The following is a 21593-nucleotide window of genomic DNA, read 5'->3' as shown; positions in this document are numbered from 1 at the left end:
TTGTTCATTTCATCTAGGTTATCCAATTTGTTGGCATATAATTGTTCAAAGTGTTCTCTTATAATACTTGTTTATTCCTTTAAGATCAGTAGTGGGAACTTCCCTGGTGGCACAGTGGTTAAGAATCCACCTGCCAGTGCAGGGGACACGGGTTCGATCCCTGGTCCGGGAAGATCCCACATGCTGCAGAGCAACTAAGCCCGTGAGCCACAACTACTTGAGCCCACATGCTGCAACTACTGAAGGCCATGCGCCTAGAGCCCTTGCTCCACATTAAGAGAAGCCACCACAATGAGAAGCCCGTGCACCACAATGAAGAGTAGCCCCAGCTCGTCACAACTAGAGAAAGCCCATGCGCAGCAACAAAGACCCAATGCAGCCAAAAAAAGATCAGTAGTAATGTCTCCACTTTAATTTCTGATTTTAGTAATTTGAGTCTTTTCTGTGTTTTCTTAGTCAGTATAGTTAAAGGTTTGCCAGTTTGTTGTTCTGGTGAGATATAACTGACATATAGCCTTATATTAGTTTCAGGTGTACAACATAATTATTCTATATTTGTAAATATTGCTATGTGATCACCAGGACAAGTCTAGTTAACATACAGTATCATCCATAGGTACATTTTTTTTCTTGTCATGAGAACTTTTAAGATTTGCTCTTTTAGCAACTTTCAAATTGCAGTAAGGGATAATTAACTGTCATCACCGTGGTGTACATTACATTTCCATGACTTATTTATTTTACAGCTGAAAGTTAGTACCCTTTGATCATCTTTACCTGTTTTACCTACCTCCCAACCCCCACCTCAGACAATCACCAATCTGTTCTTTTTATCTATAAGCTTGTTTTTTTTTTCAGATTCCACATATAAGTGAGATTATATGATAATTTGTTTTTCTGTGTCTGAATTTTTAATGTATCATAATGTCCTCAAGGTCCATCTATGTTGTTACAGATGGCAAGATTTCATTCTTTTTTATGGCCAAGTAATATTATATCTCATGTTTCCTTTATCTGCTTACTTAGTTGTTTCCATATCTTGGCTAAGGTAAATAATGCTGCAGTGAACATGGGGGTGTTTATATATTTTGGGGATGGTGTTTTCCTTTCCTTGTGATGAATACCCAGAAGTGAAATTGTTGGATCATACAGTATTTCTATCTTTAAAAATTTTGAGGAACCTCCATACTATTTTCTGTAGTGGCTGCAACAATTTACATTCCGACCAAAGTGTACAAGGGATCCCTTTTCTCCAGATTCTTGCCAGCACTTGTTATTTGTTGTCTTTTTGATGATATCCATTTTAACAGATGTGAGGTGTTATCTTATTGTGATTTTGATTTGCATTTCCCTGGTAATTAGTGATGTTGAGCATCTTTTCATATATTTTTTGGCTATCTGTATATCTTTGGAAAAATGTCTGGTCCAATCTTCTGCCCAATTTGAAAAGTAAACTAAATTTGTTTAAAAATTTCCCTCATGTGTTCTTTGTTCCATTAGTTGTTTAAGAGTCTGTTTAATTTCCACATACTTGTGAATTTTTCAGTTTTTCTTTTGTTATTGATGCTAGCTTTATACCACTGTGGTCAGAGAAGATACTTTGTATGCTTTCACTCTTTTAAATGTATTGAGACTTTTTTTGTGTGACTAAACAGGTGGTCTATTCTGGAGAATATTCCATGTGCTCTTCAGAAGAATGTGTATTTTGTTGTTGTTGGGTGGAATGTTCTGTGTGTGTGTGTATGTGTATATATATATATATATCTGTTAGATTTAGTTGGTCTAGTGTTGTTCAAGTCCTCCAATTCCTTATTGTTCTTCTATCTGGATGTTCTTTCCATTATTGAAAGTGAGGTATTGATCCTTTTGATTATTATTGTAGAACTGTATTTCTTCCTTCAGTTCTGCTGATGTTTGCTTCACATATTTTGTGACTTGTTTGGGGCATATATATTTACAACTGTTATATTTTCATGATGAATCAATCCTTTTTATCAATATGTAATGTCATTCTTTGCCTCCTGCAAGAGTTTTTGACAAACAGTATTTTGTCTTATATTTTTATTATCCTGCTAGCTTGTTTTTGCTTACTGTTTGTATAGAATATCTTCATCCATCCTTTGACTTTCAACCTATTTGTATCTTTGGATCTAGAGTGAGTCTCTTGTAGACAACATATAGTTAAATCATTAAAAAATTAGTTTGGTCAATCTCTGCTTTTTGATTGCAGAGCTTAATCTCTATTTAAAGTAACTACCTACAAGGAAGTATTAATTTATGCAGTTTTGCTACTTATTTTCTTTATGTCATCCTTTTTTTTTTTCAACTCTTTTCCTCCATTATTTCCCTTTGTTTCGTTTAATTGATTTTTTTTTTTTGGTAGTGTACTGTTTTGATTCCCTTCTCACTTCCTTCTTTTGTATATTTAAAAATTATTTACTTAATGGTTATCTTAGCGTTACAACTAACATTGTAAAGTTAGTATAGTTTGAATAAAAACTAATTTAACTTCAAAATTATAGAAAAATCTCTTTTTCTATATATCTTCATCTTCCCCCTTTTAGTTATTGTCATAAATTAAATCTTTATATGTTGTGTTTATTAACATAAGATACATAATTATTGATTTATGCTTTCGTCTTTTGTATAGGAAAAAGGGTTTAGAAACCAAAAACACGTTTTTTTTGCATTTTATATTTAAGTACATAGTTATCTGTAACAATGTTTTTATTTCTTCATACAGCTTTCATTATAGCATTTCTTGTATGGCAAATCTAGTGACAAGTCTTTCTCAGTTTTTAAAAAAAATTGGTAAATGTCCTAAATTCTCCTTCATTTTGAATGATAATTTTTCCAGGTATGTAACTTGTATATAGCTTTTTTTTCCCCATTAATTGCACTTAAAATATGTTGACCCATTGTCTACTGCCCTCCATGGTTTCTGAGGAGAAATGAGCTGTTAATCTTGTTGAAGATCCCTTGTACGTATCATTTCACTTTTCTCTGGCTCCTTTCAACTTCTCTATTTGTGTTTGACTTTAAACAGTTTGATTATAATGTGTTTTGGTGTGGATCTTCTCATATTTATTCTACTAGGATTTTGAAATGTAGCTCCATATCTTTTCTCAAATTTGGGAATTATTACTCATTATTTCTTCAAATATCCGTTCTGCCCTCTTTTCTCTCTCCTGTTATGGAACTCCTACTATGTGTATATTAGTATACTTGATGATGTTCCATAGGTCTCTTAAGCACTGTTTCTTTTTTTTTTTTTTATAAATTTATTTTTAAATTTTTTTTTATTTTTTTAATGCTATTCTTGTCTGCTTACATTCTTTTTATTTATGTATGTATGTATGTATGTATGGCTGTGTTGGGTCTTCGTTTCTGTGCGAGGGCTTTCTCTAGTTGTGGCAAGTGGGGGCCACTCTTCATCGTGGTGCGCGGGCCTCTCACTATCGCGGCCTCTCGTTGCTGAGCACAGTCTCCAGACGCGCAGGCTCAGTAATTGTGGCTCACGGGCCGAGTTGCTCCGCGGCATGTGGGATCTTCCCAGACCAGGGCTCGAACCTGCGTCCCCTGCACTGGCAGGCAGATTCTCAACCACTGCGCCACCAGGGAAGCCCAGCACTGTTTCTTTTTTCCTTTATTTCTTTTTTTTTTCTTCTCCTCACACTGGATAATTACAACTGACCTGCCTTTAAATTCATTGTTTCTTTATTTGCTCAAACATGCTGTTAAAACCTCTAGAGAAATTTTTATTTCAGTTATTGTTCCTTTTGCTCAATTATTGAAATTTTCATTTCTAGAATTTTTGGGTTTCTTTTAATAATTTCTATATCTTTATGGATATTTGTTGTAACGTTGCTCCTTGTTTCCTTTAATTCCTTGTGTTTGATTTCCTTTAGTTTTTTTTTTATTTAAAAAATTTTTCTATTTTATATATTGTTTTATTAAACTTTGTTTATTTTGTTGAATATTATTTTATTTATTTTTGTATACAGCAGGTTCTTATTAGTTATCCATTTTATACATATTAGTGTATGTATGTCAATCCCAATCTCCCAATTCATCACACCAACACCCCACCCCCCTGCCGCTTTCCCCCCTTGGTGTCCATACGTTTGTTCTCTACATCTGTGTCTCAATTTCTGCCCTGCAAACTGGTTCATCTGTACCATTTTTCTAGGTTCCACATATATGCGTTAGTATACGATATTTGTTTCTCTCTTTCTGACTTACTTCACTAAGTATGACAGTCTTTCGATTCATCCACATCTCTACAAATGACCATTTCATTGCTTTTTATGGCTGAGTAATATTCCATTCTGTATATGTACCACATCTTGTTTATCCATCGTCTGTCGATGGGCATTTAGGTTGCTTCCATGACCTGGCTATTGTAAATAGTGCTGCAATGAACATTGGGGTGCATGTGTCTTTTTGAATTATGGTTTTCTCTGGGTATATGCCCAGTAGAGGGATTGCTGGGTCATATGGTAATTCTGTTTTTAGTTTTTTAAGGAACCTCCATCCTGTTCTCCATAGTGACTGTACCAATTTACATTCCCTCCAACAGTGCAAGAGGGTTCCCTTTTCTCCACACCCTCTCCAGCATTTGTTGTTTGTACATTTTCTGATGATGCCCATTCTAACTGGTGTGAGGTGATACCTCATTGTAGTTTTGATTTGCATTTCTCTAATAATTAGTGATGTTGACCAGCTTTTCATGTGCTTCTTGGCCATCTGTATGTCTTTGGAGAAATGTCTATTTAGGTCTTCTGCCCATTTTTGGATTGGGTTGTTTGTTTTTTTAATATTGAGCTGCATGAGCTGTTTATATATTTTGGAGATTAATCCTTTGTCCGTTGATTCATTTGCAAATATTTTCTCCCATTCTGAGGGTTGTCTTTTCGTCTTGTTTGTAGTTTCTTTTGCTTTGCAAAAGCTTTGAAGTTTCATTAGGTCCCATTTGTTTATTTTTGTTTTTATTTCTATTACTCTAGGAAGTGGCTCAAAAATGATCTTGCTGTGATTTATGTTAAAGAGTGTTCTTCCTATGTTTTCCTCTAAGAGTTTTATAGTGTCCGGTCTTACATTTAGGTCTCTAATCCATTTTGAGTTTATTTTTGTGTGTGGTGTTAGGGAGTGTTCTAATTTCATTCTTTTACATGTGGCTGTCCAGTTTTCCCAGCACCACTTATTGAAGAGACTGTCTTTTCTCCATTGTATATCCTTGCCTCCTTTGTCATAGATTAGTTGATCATATGTGTGTGGGTTTATCTCTGGGCTTTGTATCGTGTTCCATTGATCTATATTTCTGTTTTTGTGCCAGTACCATATTGTCTTGATTACTGTAACTCTGTAGTATAGTCTGAAGTCAGGGAGTCTGATTCCTCCAGCTCCGTTGTTTTCCCTCAAGACTGCTTTGGCTATTTGGGGTCTTTTGTGTCTCCATACAAATTTTAAGATTTTTTTGGTCTAGTTCTGTAAAAAATGCCAATGGCAATTTGATAGGGATTGCCTTGAATCTGTAGATTGCTTTGGGTAGTATAGTCATTTTCACAATATTGATTCTACCAATCCAAGAACTTGGTATATCTCTCCATCTGTTTGTATCATCTTTAATTTCTTTCATTAGTGTCTTATACTTTTCTGCATACAGGTCTTTTGTCTCCTTAGGTAGGTTAATTCCTAGGTATTTTATTCTTTTTGTTGCACTGGTGAATGGGAGTGTTTCCTTAATTTCTCTTTCAGATTTTTCATCATTAGTGTATAGGAATGCAAGAGATTTCTGTGCCTTAATTTTGTATCCTGCAACTTTACCAAATTCATTGATTAGCTCTAGTGTTTTTCTGGTGACACCTTTAAGATTCTTTTTTATAGTGTCATGTCATCTGCAAACAGTGACAGTTTTACTTCTTCTTTTCCAATTTGTATTCCTTTTATTTCTTTTTCTTCTCTGTTTGCCATGGCTAGGAGTTCCAAAACTATGTTGAATAAAAGTGGTGAGAGTGGACATCCTTGTCCTGTTCCTTCTCTTAGAGGAAATGCTTTCAGTTTTTCACCACTGAGAATGATGTTTGCTGTGGGTTTGTCATATATGGCCTTTATTATGTTGAGGTAGGTTCCCTCTATTCCAGTTTTCTGGAGAGTTTTTATCATAAATGGATGTTGAATTTTGTCAGAAGCTTTTTCTGCATCTATTGAGATGATCATATGTTTTTTATTCTTCAGTTTGTTAATTTGGTGTATCACTTTGATTGATTTGCGTATATTGAAGAATCCTTGCATCCCTGGGATAAATCTGACTTGATCATGGCGTATGATCCTTTTAATGTGTTGTTGGATTCTGTTTGCTAGTATTTTGTTGAGGATTTTTGCATCTATATTCATCAGTGATATTGGTCTGTAGTTTTCTTTCTTTGTGATATCTTTTTCTGGTTTTGGTATCAGGTTGATGGTGGCCTCGTGGAATGTGTTTGGGAGTGTTCCTCCCTCTGCTATATTTTGGAAGAGTTTGAGAAGGATAGGTGTTAGCTCTTCTCTAAATGTTTGATAGAATTCACCTGTGAAGCCATCTGGTCCTGGACTTTTGTTTGTTGGAAGATTTTTAATTGCAGTCTCAATTTCAGTGCTTGTGATTGGTCTGTTTATATTTTCTATTTCTTCCTGGTTCAGTCTCAGAAGGTGGTGCTTTTCTAAGAATTTGTCCATTTCTTTCAGGTTGTCCATTTATTGGCATATAGTTGCTTATAGTAATATCTTATGATCCTTTGTATTTCTGCAGTGTCTGTTGTTACTTCTCCTTTTTCATTTCTGAGTCTATTGATTTGAGTCTTCTCCCTTTTTTTCCTGATGAGTCTGGCTAATGGGTTTTCAATTTGTTTATCTTCTCAAAGAACCAGCTTTTAGTTTTATTGATCTTTGCTATTGTTTTCTTTGTTTCTATTTCATTTATTTCTGGTCTGATCTTTATGATTTTTTTCCTTTTGCTAACTTTGGGTTTTGTTTGTTCTTCTTTCTCTAGTTCCTTTAAGTGTAAGGTTAGATTGTTTATTTGAGATTTTTCTTGTTTCTTGAGGTAGGCTTGTATTGCTGTTAACTTCCCTCTTTAGAACTGCTTTTGCTGCATCCCATAGGTTTTGGATCATCGTGTTTTCATTGTCATTTGTCTCTAGGTATTTTTTGATTTCCTCCTTGATTTCTTCAGTGATCTCTTGGTTATTTAGTAGCATATTGTTTAGCCTCCATGTGTTTGTGTTTTTTATGTTTTTTCCCCTGTAATCGATTTCTAATCTCATAGTGTTGTGGTCAGAAAAGGTGCTTGATATGATTTCAATTTTTTTTTTTTAAGTTTCATTTTATTTATTTTATTTATGGCTGCGTTGGGTCTTTGTTTCTGTGCGAAGGCTTTCTCTAGTTGTGGCAAGCGGGGGCCACTCTTCATCGCAGTGCGCGGGCCTCTCACTATCGCGGTCTCTCTTGCCGCGGAGCACAGGCTCCAGATGCGCAGGCTCAGCAATTGTGGCTCACGGGCCCAGCCGCTCTGCGGCATGTGGGATCTTCCCAGACCAGGGCCCGAACCCATGTCCCCTGCACTAGCAGGCAGATTCTCAACCACTGCGCCACCAGGGAAGCCCTGATTTCAATTTTTAAAAATTTACTGAGGCTTGATTTGTGACCCAAGATGTGATCTATCCTGGAGAATGTTCCGTGCGCACTTGAGAAGAAAGTGTAGTCTGCTGTTTTTGGAAGGAATGTCCTACAAATATAAATTAAATCTATCTGGTCTATTGTGTCATTTAAAGCTTGTGTTTCCTTATTAATTTTCTGTTTGGATGAACTGTCCGTTGGTGTAAGTGAGGTGTTAAAGTCCCCCACTATTTTTCTGTTACTGTCGATTTCCTCTTTTATAACTGTTAGCAGTTGCCTTCTGTATTGAAGTGCTCCTATGTTGGGTGCATATATATTTATAATTGTTATATCTTTTTCTTGGATTGATCCCTTGATCAGTATGTAGTGTCCTTCCTTGTCTCTTGTAATAGTCTTTATTTTAAAGTCTATTTTATCTGATATGAGTATTGCTGCTCCAGCTTTCTTTTGATTTCCATTTGCATGGAATATCTTTTTCCATCCCCTCACTTTCAGTATGTATGTGTCCCTAGGCCTGAAGTGGGTCTCTTGTAGACAGCATATAGATGGGTCTTGTTTTTGTATCCATTCAGTGAGCCTGTGTCTTGTTGGAGTATTTAATCCATTCATGTTTAAGGTAGTTATTGATATGTATGTTCCTATTACCATCTTCTTAATTGTTTTGGGTTTGTTTTTGTAGGTCCTTTTCTTCTGTTGTGTTTCCCACTTAGAGAAGTTCCATTAGCATTTGTTGTAAAGCAGGTTTGGTGGTGCTGAATTCTCTTAGGTTTTGCTTGTCTGTAAAGCCTTTGATTTCTCCATCGAATCTGAATGAGATCCTTGCCGGGTAGAGTAATCTTGGTTGTAGGTTCTTCCCTTTCATCACTTTAAATATGTCATGCCACTCCCTTCTGGCTTGTAGAGTTTCTGCTGAGAAATCAGCTCTTACCCTTATGGGAGTTTCCTTGTATGTTATTTGTTGTTTTTCCCTTGCTGCTTTCAATAATTTTTCTTTGTCTTTAATTTTTTGCAGTTTGATTACTGTACGTCTTGGCGTGTTTCTCCTTGGGTTTATCCTGTATGGTACTCTCTGCTTTTTCTGGATTTGGGTGGCTGTTTCCCTTCCCATGTTAGGGAAGTTTTTGACTCTAATCTCTTCAAATATTTTCTTGGGTCCTTTCTCTCTCTCTTCTCCTTCTGGGACCCCTTTAATGTGAATATTGTTGCATTTAATGTTGTCCCAGAGGTCCCTTAGGCTGTCTTCATTTCTTTTCATTCTTTTTTCTGTTCCGCAGCAGTGAATTCCACCATTCTGTCTACCAGGTCACTTATCCATTCTTCTGCCTCAGTTATTCTGCGATTGATTCCTTCTAGTGTATTTTTCATTTCAGTTATTGTACTGTTCATCTCTGTTTGTTCTTTAATTCTTCTAGGTAAATATTTCTTGCATCCTCTCGCTCTTTGCTTCCATTCTTTTTCCGAGTTCCTGGGTCACCTTCACTATCATTTTTCTGAATTCTTTTTCTGGAAAGTTGCCTATCTCCACTTCATTTAGTTGTCTTTCTGGGGTTTTGTCTTGTTCCTTCATCTGGTACATAGCCCTCTGCCTTTTCATCTTGTCTGTCTTTCTGTGAATGTGGTTTTTGTTCCATAGGCTGCAGGATTATAGTTCTTGCTTCTGATGTCTGTCCTCTGGTGGATGAGGCTATCTAAGAGGCTTGTGCAAGTTTCCTGATAGGAGGGACTGGTGGTGGGTAGAGCTGGCTGTTGCTCTGGTAGGCAGAGCTCAGTAAGACTTTAATCTGCTTGTCTGCTGATGGGTGGGGCTGTGTTCCTTCCCTGTTGGTTGTTTGGCCTGAGGCAACCCAACACGGGAGCCTACCCGGGCTCTTTGGTGCTGCTAATGGTAGACTCTGGGAGGGCTCACGCCAAGCAATACTTCCCAGAACTTCTGCTGCCAGTGTTGTTGTCCTCATGGTGAGACACATCACCCCCCACCCCCGCCTGTGCAGGCTACCCTCCAACACTAGCAGGTAGATCTGGTTCAGTCTCCTATGGTGTCACTGCTCCTTCCCCTGGGTCCCGATGCGCACACTACTTTGTGTGTGCCGTCCAAGAGTGGAGTCTCTGTTTCCCCCAGTCCTGTCGAAGTCCTGTAATCAAATCCCGCTAGCCTTCAAAGTGTGATTCTCTAGGAATACCTCCTCCTGTTGCCAGACTCCGAGGTTGGGAAGTTTGACGTGGGGCTTGGAACCTTCACTCCAGTGGGTGGACTTCTGTGGTATAAGTGTTCTCCAGTTTGTGAGTCACCCACCCAGCAGTTATGGGATTTGATTTTATTGTGATTGCGCCCTTCCTACTGTCTCATTGTGGCTTCTCCTTTGTCTCTGGATGTGGGGTATCTTTTTTGGTGAGTTCCAGTGTCTTCCTGTCGATGATTGTTCAGCAGTTAGGTATGATTCCCAGTGATCTCACAAGAGGGAGTGAGAGCACGTCCTTCTACTCCGCCGTCTTGAACCCAGCCTCTCCTTTAGCTTTTGAGCATGTTTAAGACGGTATATTTAAAGTTTTTGTCTACTAAGTCCAATATGTGAGTTTCCTCAGGGACAATGTTTGTTTATTTTTCCAATGAATTATTCGTACTTTCTTGTTCTTGTGAATGCTTCATAAGTTTTGTTGAAAACTAGACATTTTGAATTTTATAACTCTGGACATCAGATTATTCCTGTCCTCAAATTTTGTTCTTATTTCTTGCTGTGAGTACTGATTGTTTAGTGATTTTCCTAAACTATTATTTTATAAAATAGAGCAGTTTTATGTTCTCAGCAAAACTGTGCAGACAGTATGGAGGATTCCCATATACCCCTTTTTTCCCACTTGCACAACCTCCCCTACTATCAACATTGTGCACCAGAGTGATATCTTTTTTATGCATTATGAACCTGTATTGACAGATCATTATCACCCAAAGTCCATAGTTTACATAAGGGTTCCTCTTGGTGTTGTACATTCTGTGGGTTTTAACTAATGTATGATGACATGCATCCACAATGATACTATCATACAGAATAGTTTCACTGCCCTAAAAATCCTCTCTGCTCCACTTATGCATCCCTCCCTGCCCCCTAAAAATCCTGGAAGCTTCTGATTTTTATGTTTCCATAGTTTTCCTTTTTCACCATGTTGTATAGTTGGAATTACAGAGTATGGAATGTTTTTGGATTGGCTTATTTCACTTAGTAGTAAGGATTTAAGATTCCTTTATGTCGTTTGTTTTTAGTGCAGAATAAATAACCCATTGTCTCGTTGTGCCACAGGTTGTTTATCTCTTTACCTACTGAAAGGCAGCGTGCTTCCTTCCAAGTTTCAGCAATTACAAATAAAGATGCTATAAACATCTGTGTGCAGGTTTTTTTATGTCTATAAGTTTTCAATTCATTTGGGTAAACACCAAGTAGTAAGTGTATGTTTAATTACTAAAAAAACTCCTCAAAACTTGCCCCCATCCCCAGAATTTTTAACTCTCAAGCTTGTCCATACTGAGCCTGCAGCAATTCATCATTTACACTTTAGGTTTTTGTACCCCAGTACTGTGGAGGTTTGTGCTCACAGATTTCTGCTCCAGTAATTCGTGATCTTCTGTATTGCCTGTCTCTCCAGTTTTGGGGGCCATGTTTTTTGCTCTGTGACTTTAGTTCTGTGATAGATTTAAGAAGATTTGTTGATTTTTAATTTGTTCAGCTTTTTACTTGTTGTTAGGACAGTGTGGTGAATCTAGGCTCCTTACATGCCAAATTGGAAAATAGAAATCTAAACTATTTATTATTCAAGTTTGTAGTTTTTGTTGTGTTTCATCTCTCAGGTTTCTGTTCCTATAGATGTGGTCAATTAGTGGGTTTGACAGAGATTTCCTTAAGTGCCTGGAGCCACAAAAACATAAAGAAAAGGAGAAAAAAAATATTCTCCTGGCATTTGAAGACTGGCTCTGTTTTGAGGCACTTCTTTAAAACTTAGCCAGGCTGTTTACAGATCTGCCTTAGCCTTCATTTTCTACTTGTGTGGAGCTAAAGACCAGGCAGAGGTGAAAGTTTAGTGTCTACTACAATATTTTCTGAGCATGAGTCCTGCCCTGGGCAAGTGTGTAGCTTACTAGATTCCCCCTAATATATGGGAATTTCAAAATCCTTATTTTTCCAAAGTAACTCTCTCCAGTTTTTCCTTCTAGGCTTTGACATGTATATTGTTCGCCTCAACTATAATCATTTTCTCCAGGGAGCAGTGGCTTGTTTAACTACCTTTCAGTTTTTTTGTGGAATACTCTCCACTTTGCTGGTTTTCTGCCCTGAGAGAGTTCTGAGATGAAACAAAGGTAAAAGCTACAAGTCCTTCAAGGAACCTCTAGACAGGACAAAACAGAAAAACACAATTCCTCTTTTTCCTCCAGAACTATAATATATACCCACACCAGGAATGGAGGCTGCTGTCTTTAAGACTGCCAGTGCTCTGGGGAAGTGGGTGGGGCAAGGCTAAGTTTAAATGCTGCAAAGGTCTCCTAGACTGTTTAACCTGCATTTTTCTTGATCCATCACTCTTTGGCTCCTGTAAAGCCTTCACTGTTTCCCAGAGTTTTCACAAAGTTGTTTGTAACAGTTTTTGCTCACTTTTTCTTCAGTGTTTCTGTGAAGGATAGGCCCTTGGGACTCTCTACAGCCATTTTTGCTGTCATCACTCCCTAATTCCCCCAATAGGTTTATCTTTCTGGTGGAAATTTGCAACTGATTGTGAATTTTATATAAAAGTTAAATGGACCAAGAATAACCAAGTGAGTTCTGAAGACAAAGAACAGGTGAGAGGACTTGCCCTAGCAGATATCAAGACTTGTTAGAAAGCTATATTAATTATGGTTGTGTGCTTTTGGTGCAAGGTTAGATAGACCAATGGAATTGAATAAAGGGTCAGAAATACACCCTTTTATATATGGAAAATTTTATTAATGATAGAGAAGTAGTAGCATAATAAATGGCCCTGGAACAGTGGTTATTTATAAGGTAAAAAAAGTTTATTCTTTATAGTGTATACAAAAATCATTTGCTGATGGATTAAAGACCTAATAAAAAATCAAAAGCAATAACATATTTAGAAACAGATATAGGAGGCTGTCGTTATGACCTGGAGCAAGGAACAATTACAGAAGAATATATAACTCATAAAGGGAAAGATTGCTAAATTTGACTATATTAAAATTAAAACCTCTATTGTGTAAAAAATTCATAAAGAGAAGTGCAGGAGAAGTTTCAAATAGCGGAAAATACTTAGATCACATATATAAGACAGAGGAAATCCAGAATATATAGATAACATTTACCTGTCAATAAGTATAAGGTAAATCAATAAAAGATGCTCAAAGGAAATAAAAAAGGTGTTTGCAAAGGAGGAAATACAAATAGCCCATAAAAATATCAAGACGTATTCTACCCTTTTAGTAATTTTTAGTATCCAGGGAATGTGATTGTGGATGTTAACATCATAAAAAAATAAAATGTTGACTTTTAAACAAGGTTTTATAAAATTCTTCCATTGAGTGCATATTTCCTTCCAGTACTGCCCAACATTGCTTTACCTTTTCCCACACAGTCCTCTTCAAAAATATTCTTATACTTACTTCATATTTCTCCCATTTATCTGTACTTCAGTTTGTCTTCTGCCCCCAGTGTCCATTGAACTAGCCATCTGAAGATAGTAATGACTCCCATAGTGTTAAATCAAGTGTGCATCTTTCTTGACACCTCAGCAAATTTGACGTTGTTGACCATTTTGTTCTTGAAGTGCCCTTCTCTTGGCTTCTATGACACCCTGTGTCTATCTGGTATATCAGTTTCATATTAATATTATTTTCCTTTTTAAATTTTAAACATTATGCTATCTATCTTCTCTTTAGGAAGCTTTTTATAACAGCTACATTAAATGCCAGCCCCATTAACAACAATTTTGTAGAGTGGGGTATTTCCTTGTTACTTTGCTTATAGTTTTTTCTTGTGTTCACTTTTCTGAGATTAACTTTTTGTTTTGCTAGGTTAGAATGTGTGGTAAAATAGTTTCTAAATCTGAATTCCTGAAAATAGTTTCATTTTGGCTTCACATTTAAATGATAATATCTTTAAAATTAGAATGGAGGTTTAATATTTCCCCCAAGAACTTTATAGACATTGCTCCATAGTATTATAGAATTTTTTTTCTGTTTAGTGTTATGTGTCTAATGTTGGTTTTCCTCACTTCTGGTCAATTTTCATATTCCACTTATTTTTATCAGTAATGTCCTACATTCAGCAGTACCAGTAGTAATTGATGGTGTGTTATTGATGGTTCAGTAGTTAAGAAAGCCACTGTTCTCCAGGCTTTAAGTGGTTTAAGTAATTGTAGTACTCTGACTGCAATAAGTGGATAAATTGATATATACAAGGGATTCCCATTACGTTCCCAGACAGGAAAGGAGATTTTGAGAACCTTGGAATCTCTCCGGATAGTGGAAAGAATGACTTTATTGCAAGGTAGTATGCCTTATTGGACATTACTTTCTAAATCCTTATACAGCTGAAAATATTTTCCTTCAGATGTGGACATTAATTTGCTGTGGTATGTTTTCTTGAGGGTCTCAGCCCTTTTTGCTTAGACCTATGCTTTCTTATTACTTAGTGCAGTGATTCTTAAACTTTAGCATGCAAAGGAATCAACTGGAGGGATAGATAGTTTAAATACAAATTACTGGTCCTACTTCCAGAGCTTTGGAGTCAGTAGGCTGGGGCGGGGCCTGGTAATCTGCATTACTAACAAATATGGTTGTTTAGGTGATGCTGATGCTCTTGGTTGTGGTGTCACAGTTTTTGAACTGCTGATCTAGAGTTAGTGGCAAAGAAGAGAAATTTAGACTAGCCTGATTTTTTTCAGTTAAGCAACTTTTCTTCTGCCTGAATGCATGTAATAAAATTTTTCTTTAATAATGTAAATCAAAACTTTTATTTGGTTGTAATAGAGTGGGTTTGGTTGTTTTTTGTGGCAAATGTAATCAGTTTAGCATTACATTTTGGAAATGGTAAATATTGGTAGTTTGGACCGTGTGATAGGTTTTGTATATTCATTTTCTCTCATAATCTCCCAAACCAGTTCTTTGCATTTTCCATTAAAAAATCAAGTAGTAGTGTAATATTTTATATCTTGATTCTTAGACCTTTTAGCATAGCAAAGTTATATTGAAGAAATAATGTTCGTAAGATAATGCTTTTCATTATTGTACTCTCAGCTCTATGAAAAAAAATAATGCTCTTCTGAGAAGAACTTAAATTTTATTTCTTACCTATATTAAGAAAATAGATGAAATCATATATGTGAATTATTTTGGGTTTTTTTAATGTAGATCTGTAACAATGGAAAATTCTTTTCTAGAACTAAGTTGTCTATGCAAGATGTACTAAAAACTGTAAATATAAAAATATTGTGATTGGATTATAGATTTATAGTTATATTTTAGAAACTTGTGTATTTTGGTGATTGAAAATTACAAGAGACTTGAATTAAATATTTTATTATATCATATGTTGTGAGGAATTTTATTTTTAAATGTTTTCATTAAAACTTTATTTTCCAGATTTTGGAATCTCTTTTTAAGGTATGTTCAATATATTGCCTACTAAAATTTAATACAGAAATACATATAAGTGAAAAAGAGTCTTCTAAGTTTTGAGGAAGTAAAAATAACTCTCAAACATGCTGCTATATATATTTAAAAATTTTACGTTTCAGTTACATGTTGCCTTAGCCCCATTCTGAACCCTAAGATAAAATGATGTTTGGTGTAAGACTAATATTTGATACACACACACACACACACACACACACACACGTACTCATTTATTTCACTGCAGAAATTGACTTGTCAATATTATTTCCTTTCTGTTCCTTCTTTTATTTAAAGTGGTTTCAGCGACAGGTCAATCAGATGGAAGAGGTAAGTGTAGCATTTCTTGTTAATTAAGTTAATATTTTATCTCATTTGAAAACCAATTTGAGGTATAAGTTAAAAAATTTTAATAACCATTGGTTATAATCTTTTTATTTAGGTAAAGAAGGAATAAATGGGTAGACTAAAATGTTTCTTAGTGATTTATATACAATACTCCTGCATGTATCTGGTCTACTCTGAATTTGACCCATTCTTTCTCCTAAAATTGAAAAATGGAAATTTAATTATTATTCTTTCCATAATTTACATAAAATAGTAAATAAGTGGCAAGAGAAAACTTATCAACTTAAATATTTCTCCTGTATTTAAAAAGTCATGCATAATATGATATATGCTTATTCATAAAATTATATACTGGTTTTCGTTAAATTTAATGTTATTTTAATGAGTTTTTTATACTTTTATTTTCACATGCTTTGCCACCAGTTTGAGAAATACTGGTCTCTATCCTTATTTTGGAAAAGATTTTATGTGTGCTGTTAATATAGCAGAATGATTTCCAGGATAGCCTTAGTGAGTTAGAGAATTATTCTAGTTCTACCTTGGCTATGTTTGTGGTTTAGTCCTTAAAGTTCTGGGAGAAGCTGCCTGTGGGGAATGTGCCATGCCAGGGACCTTGCCAGGAAACCATCCATAGGGGTGGTGCTGTTGAAACTTGCTGGAGGTGAGTACTACTAGTTACACTGTGTACTGCCCTAGGATTAAACAGAGAGAGATGACAGAACTTGGAAGAAAAGCTTCTTCCTCCTCTAGTGTCTAGGGCCCTCTGCTGACAAAAGTTAACATCATGCTGCCTGTCAAGATAGAAATGTTCCACTACTATAAACAGGACAATGAAGAATGGATTTTAGATGAGAGGCAATAGATAATTGTAGCTGATTGCTGTGTCACTTTTTAGGTTCAGTTTATGATTGATGTCCTCTTATTAGGGATCTTGCCTTTGTCCATAGAGTATTCATACAACTTCTGCTTCCCTTCCACTTGTTCTGCATCCCACAGTCTCAGACTTCCAGTACATTGCCCAGTACTTACTTCCTGCTGTTATATCTTAATCCCATTCAGGTAACCATTACTAAAGTGAAGTCTCTGTTTTAAATTCCTAATGTTAGAATTTCTCTTTGCTGTGTCCTAAGACTATGGCTTGACTACTTTTCTTTTTTCAGCTCTTCCTCCCATCATAAAGATTAGAGTTCTCTTTTAAATATTTTGAATTGCCTTAAACTGATCCTGTTATAATTGTTATTTAACTTGCTTAAAATTCTTATATATTAAAATAATAAAGAGAAGATTGAATTTGAGCTCTGTCATGTAAAAGCCAACACTTAGCTATAATTCTGTTGCTAGGCAATTGCTCATATAATTTCACTAATATTGTGAAATATTAGTATGTGATTATAGCTATAGATAGATAAGATAATACAACACTTATTTATATATGATAAATGATGAAATTTCTTTGAGGTATGGGAGAAAAATGAGTATTTCCTAAGTAACTGGCTAATTTTATTATTTTAGATAAGTAAAGATCAAACTTTTTCAGCAGAGTTTCCAGCACCTGATAAAACAGTCAGTTTAAGCATTGCACAAATAGTAAAGCAGGTGCACAAACTTGAAGAACTGAAAAATCGCCTTAAAGAAGGGTCTAAATTCTCCTTCAAAGACATGTCATCTAAACCCAAGTAAGTAAAATGTAAGAGTTAAAAGAATTAAACAGTAAGAGTAGGTATATAATTAGTAATGAATGGAAGATAGTGGTTCAGATTTTGTACTATACATAGAGCTTCTAAATCAAATCAGAAGATCTAGTCAGCTTGTTCCTATTTGAAATTTTTAATAGTTTGAAATGGGACTAGGCACATGTGGCTATGAAAATTAAAATTCAATTAAATTTAATTAAAAAACCAATTCTTTAGTCACACTAGCCACATTTCAAGTGCCTAGTAGCCACATGTGCCTATTGTTTGAAAGTTCTATTGGACACTGCTGGCTTTGAAATATCTGGCTTATAAACTCTTCTCTCAGTTTGATTAGGTAGCTTCCATAATATATTTAAGGTGTAGTGAAATATTTCATTGTTCAAGAACACCATCATTAAAAATTGCATAGGGACAGGGATATGTTCCAAAGAATAAATTTGTACTTTTTAGTTGAGAAAATCCTTTTTGTGGTAGGTGGGAGGAAGATTCAGATGAATGATTACAATAATACTTCCATTATCTGTTGACACTCATGTTTGATATTTGAGGTTTATCTGTCTTGAAATTAAATAGATGAATAAATCATCATCATAGAATATCTTCAGTGATTTTTTTGCACCTCCATAGTTATTTTTTCTTGTGGTGAGAACACTTCAGATCTACTCTTTCAGCAAATTTCAGGTATACAATACAATGGTATTATGAACAGTAAACACCATGCTAATGTTCTAAACATTAGATCTTTAGAACTTATTCAACTTATAACTGGAAGTTTGTACTTTTTGACCAACATCACCGCATTTCCCCAATCCCCCTCAGCCCCTGGCAAACACCATTCTGCTTTCTGGTTCTAAGTATATATATATATAACTCATTTTGTTTATCCATTCATCTATTGATGGTTACTTTCATATCCTGGTTACTGTAAACAATGCTGCAATGAACATATGAACATTGGGGAGAATATATATTTTTGAATTAGTTTTTTTGTTTTCTCTGGAAAAATACCCAGAAGTGGAATTACTAGATCATATGGCAGTACTATTTTTAATTTTTTGAGGAACCTCCATACTGTTTTCCATAGTGGCTACATCAGTTTGCATTTCTGTCAACAGTGCATGAAGGTTCCCTTTTCTGCACATCTTTGCCCACAGTTATTTTTTTGGTCTTTTGGATGATAACCATTCTGACAGTTGGGAGGTGATTTCTCACTGTGGTTTTTGATTTGCATTTCCCTGATGATTAGCAATGTTGAGCCTCTTTTCATGTGCCTGTTGGACATCTGCATGTCTTCTTTGGAAGAGTATTTATTCAGGTCCTCTGCCCATTTGTAATTGAATTGTTTTTTTGCTATTGTATGAGTTCTTTGTATATTTTGAATTTTAGCCTCTTACTAGATATATCATTTGTGAATGTCTTATCCCGTTCATTAGGTTGCCTTTTTGTTTTGTTTTGCAAAGCTTTTTTTTTTTTAGTTTGATATAATTCCGTATGTTTATTTTTGCTTTTGTTGCCTTTGTCTGAGGACAGAGATCCAAAAAAATATTACTAAGACCACTGTCAAAGAGTTTACTGTCTGTGTTTCTTCTAGCATTTTTATGGTTTCAGGGTTTATATTTAAGTCTTTAATCCATTTTGAGTTTATTTTTGTATATGGTGTAAGAAAGAGGTCTAGTTTCATTCTTTTTCATGTAGCTGTCCAGTTTTTCCAACACCATTTATTGAAGAGACTATCTCTTCCCCATTGTATATTCTTGCATCCTTTGTTGTAGAAAATTGACCATATAAGCATGGGTTCATTTCTGGGCTCTCTATTCTGTTCCATTGATCTATGTGTCTCTTTTTGTGCCAGTACCATACTGTTTTGATTACTATAGCTTTGTAGCATAGTTTGAAATCACTGAGCATGATACTGCTAGCTTTCTCAAGATTGCTTTGGCTCTTTGGGTTTTTTGTGTTTCCATACAAACTTTAGAATTATTTGTTCTGTGAAAAATGTCATTGGTACCTTGATAGGAATTGCAATGAATCCATAGATTGCTTTAGATTATTATGGGCACATTAGCAATTAATTCTTCCAATCCATGAGAATGGTATATCTTTCCATTTATTTGTGTCATCTTAAATTTCTTTCATCACTCTCTTAGTTTTCATAGTACAGGTCTTTCACCTCCTTAGTTAAATTTGTTCCTAGGTATTTCATTATTTTTGATGCTGTTGCAAATGGTATTGTTTTCTTAAGTTCTCTTTCTGATAGAGCTTTATTAGTGCATAGAAATACAACAGATATCTGTATATTAATTTTGTATTCTGCAACTTTACTGAATTTAATTATTAGCCCTAATAGTTTCTTGGTGGAGTCTTTAGAGTTTTCTATGTATAGTATATCATCTGCAATCAGTGACAGTTTTAATTCTTCCTTTGCAGTTTGGATTCCTTTTATTTCTGATTGCTGTCTGATTTGTGTCTGATTCCTGTGGCTAGAATGTCCAATATTATGTTGAATAAAAGAGGCTAGATTGGGCATCCTTGTCTTGTTCCTGATCGCAAACTATTCCAGACTTGAAAAGGTCCTGACAGGAAATAAATGGAAGACTCTTTAGGTCTTCTTAAAAAAAATGGGTTTTATTCTGATTATCATTGGGGAGATACTGGAGGGTTTTGAGCAGAGTGTAACATGATCTGACATATGTTTCAAAAGGACCATTCTGACTGCTGTGTTGAAAATTGACTATACAGGGTCAGGAGTAGAAATGGGGAGTCCAGTTGGGAGGCTTTTGCAGTAATCCATGGAAGAGATGATGGTGGCTCAGATCAGGGTAGTGGTTGTGGTGGAGTTGGTGAGCTTTGAGATTCTGGACATACTTTGAAGGTGGAGTCAGTAAACTCTCCTGATGGATTGGATGTTGCGTGTGAGAGGAAAAATAGCCAAGAATGAGTTCAAGGCTTTTGGCCTGAGCAGCCAGAAGGATGGAATTGATACTACCTTCACTGGGGTAGGCTGTAGGTGAAACAAGTTTTGAGGAGGCAGATCAGGGGTTCTGGTTTGAAGATATTGGATATTCTGAGTTGTCAGAAATGTTAGGTGTATTTGAGTGAGCCATTACATATATGTTTTGGTGTTCGGGAGAGAGATGTAAGTTGAAAATAGGAATTGGGATGCCGTTTACATATGGATGGAACTTAAGGGTAGATATATCATGAAGGGAGTGAGTGTAAATTGAGAAGAGAGGACCAGGGACTGATCCCTGGGACCCTTCCAACATTAAGAAGTCTGGGACAAAAGGAGGGGCTAGCAAAGGGGAATGAGGAGTGACCTAATGAGGCAGAAAGAAAACCAGTATATGTGCTGTCCTGTAAGATAAATGAAGAAGGAAGACTATGCAAAGGGACTGTCAATGATGTCAGATGCTGTGGATCAGTCAAGAAGATTAGGACTAAGAACTGACCAATGGATTTAGAAAGGATGTCATTTGTTGACCTTGAGAAGAGCAGTTGTTATGAGAAATCTCTGGACAGAGGGCAGTTGGGGACAGTAACCATAGACAATGCTTTGGAGTGGTTTTGCTGCAAAAGGGGGAAAAAAATGGCATAGTAGCTGGAGGGAAGTGGGGACAAAATAAGGCTCTTATAAATTAGGAAAAATAACAATGTTTGTATGCTAATAGGAATGACCCATTAGACAGGAAAAGATTTATGATATAAAGGGTCAAAGAGGAATTGCTGGGACAGTATCCTTGAATATGTGAGTGGAGATGGAATAGGGGCTAGGATAATTATGTATGAAACCAGGTAGGAAGGCAGAGTATCAGGGTGCAGATGCTGATATAGGGTAGATGTGGTGTAGAAGCCTGTGGAAGTTATCTTTTGGTTGGTTTAGTCTTCTCAGGGAAGTAGAAAGAAAGGTTATCAGCTGAGAGTGAGGATAAGATGGGAGTTTTGAGAAGAGAGATGAGGATTTGTAGTAGTCACTAAATGGAAGAGTGAATGGACAGGAACATATCTTTTGATTACCTGGTGATATTGAAGGCCTACTTGAAATCATGCATTTGGAGTAAGATGTCTCTTTAATACCGTTGTCTCTATTCAACCAATTTAGTTACCCAGTTATTTCTAATATCCTATCTGTTGTAATGAATCATTCATAAAATCACCCTTAGCCAGCCATATAGAGTGCAAGAAACTATTTTACTGTGGTATCAGATATTTTAGGAAAATGTATAATTCTATTTTACTTAGTTTAA

At 35.8% G+C, this 21593-nt stretch overlaps 1 protein-coding gene and 1 long non-coding RNA gene across 3 annotated transcripts in view; one reads left to right on the top strand and one right to left on the bottom strand.

The window, feature by feature from the left end:
- The window catches only part of LOC309655070, a 448619-nt gene that overhangs the window by 99329 nt on the left and 327697 nt on the right, over nucleotides 1-21593 (bottom strand). The window lies entirely within an intron of this gene.
- The window catches only part of CCDC7 (coiled-coil domain containing 7), a 326200-nt gene that overhangs the window by 24507 nt on the left and 280100 nt on the right, over nucleotides 1-21593 (top strand). For both annotated transcript variants that reach the window (XM_082449611.1, XM_082449612.1), the window contains exons 5-7: nucleotides 15278-15298; nucleotides 15605-15637; nucleotides 17168-17331. In XM_082449611.1, coding sequence (XP_082305737.1) covers nucleotides 15278-15298; nucleotides 15605-15637; nucleotides 17168-17331 — 218 coding nt within the window. The remainder of the gene's footprint in view (nucleotides 1-15277; nucleotides 15299-15604; nucleotides 15638-17167; nucleotides 17332-21593) is intronic.

This window comes from Balaenoptera physalus, assembly GCF_965194825.1.
Source record: "Balaenoptera physalus genome assembly, chromosome: 2".
Lineage (NCBI taxonomy): Eukaryota > Metazoa > Chordata > Mammalia > Artiodactyla > Balaenopteridae > Balaenoptera > Balaenoptera physalus.
This window is presented reverse-complemented; position numbering and strand designations above follow the sequence as displayed.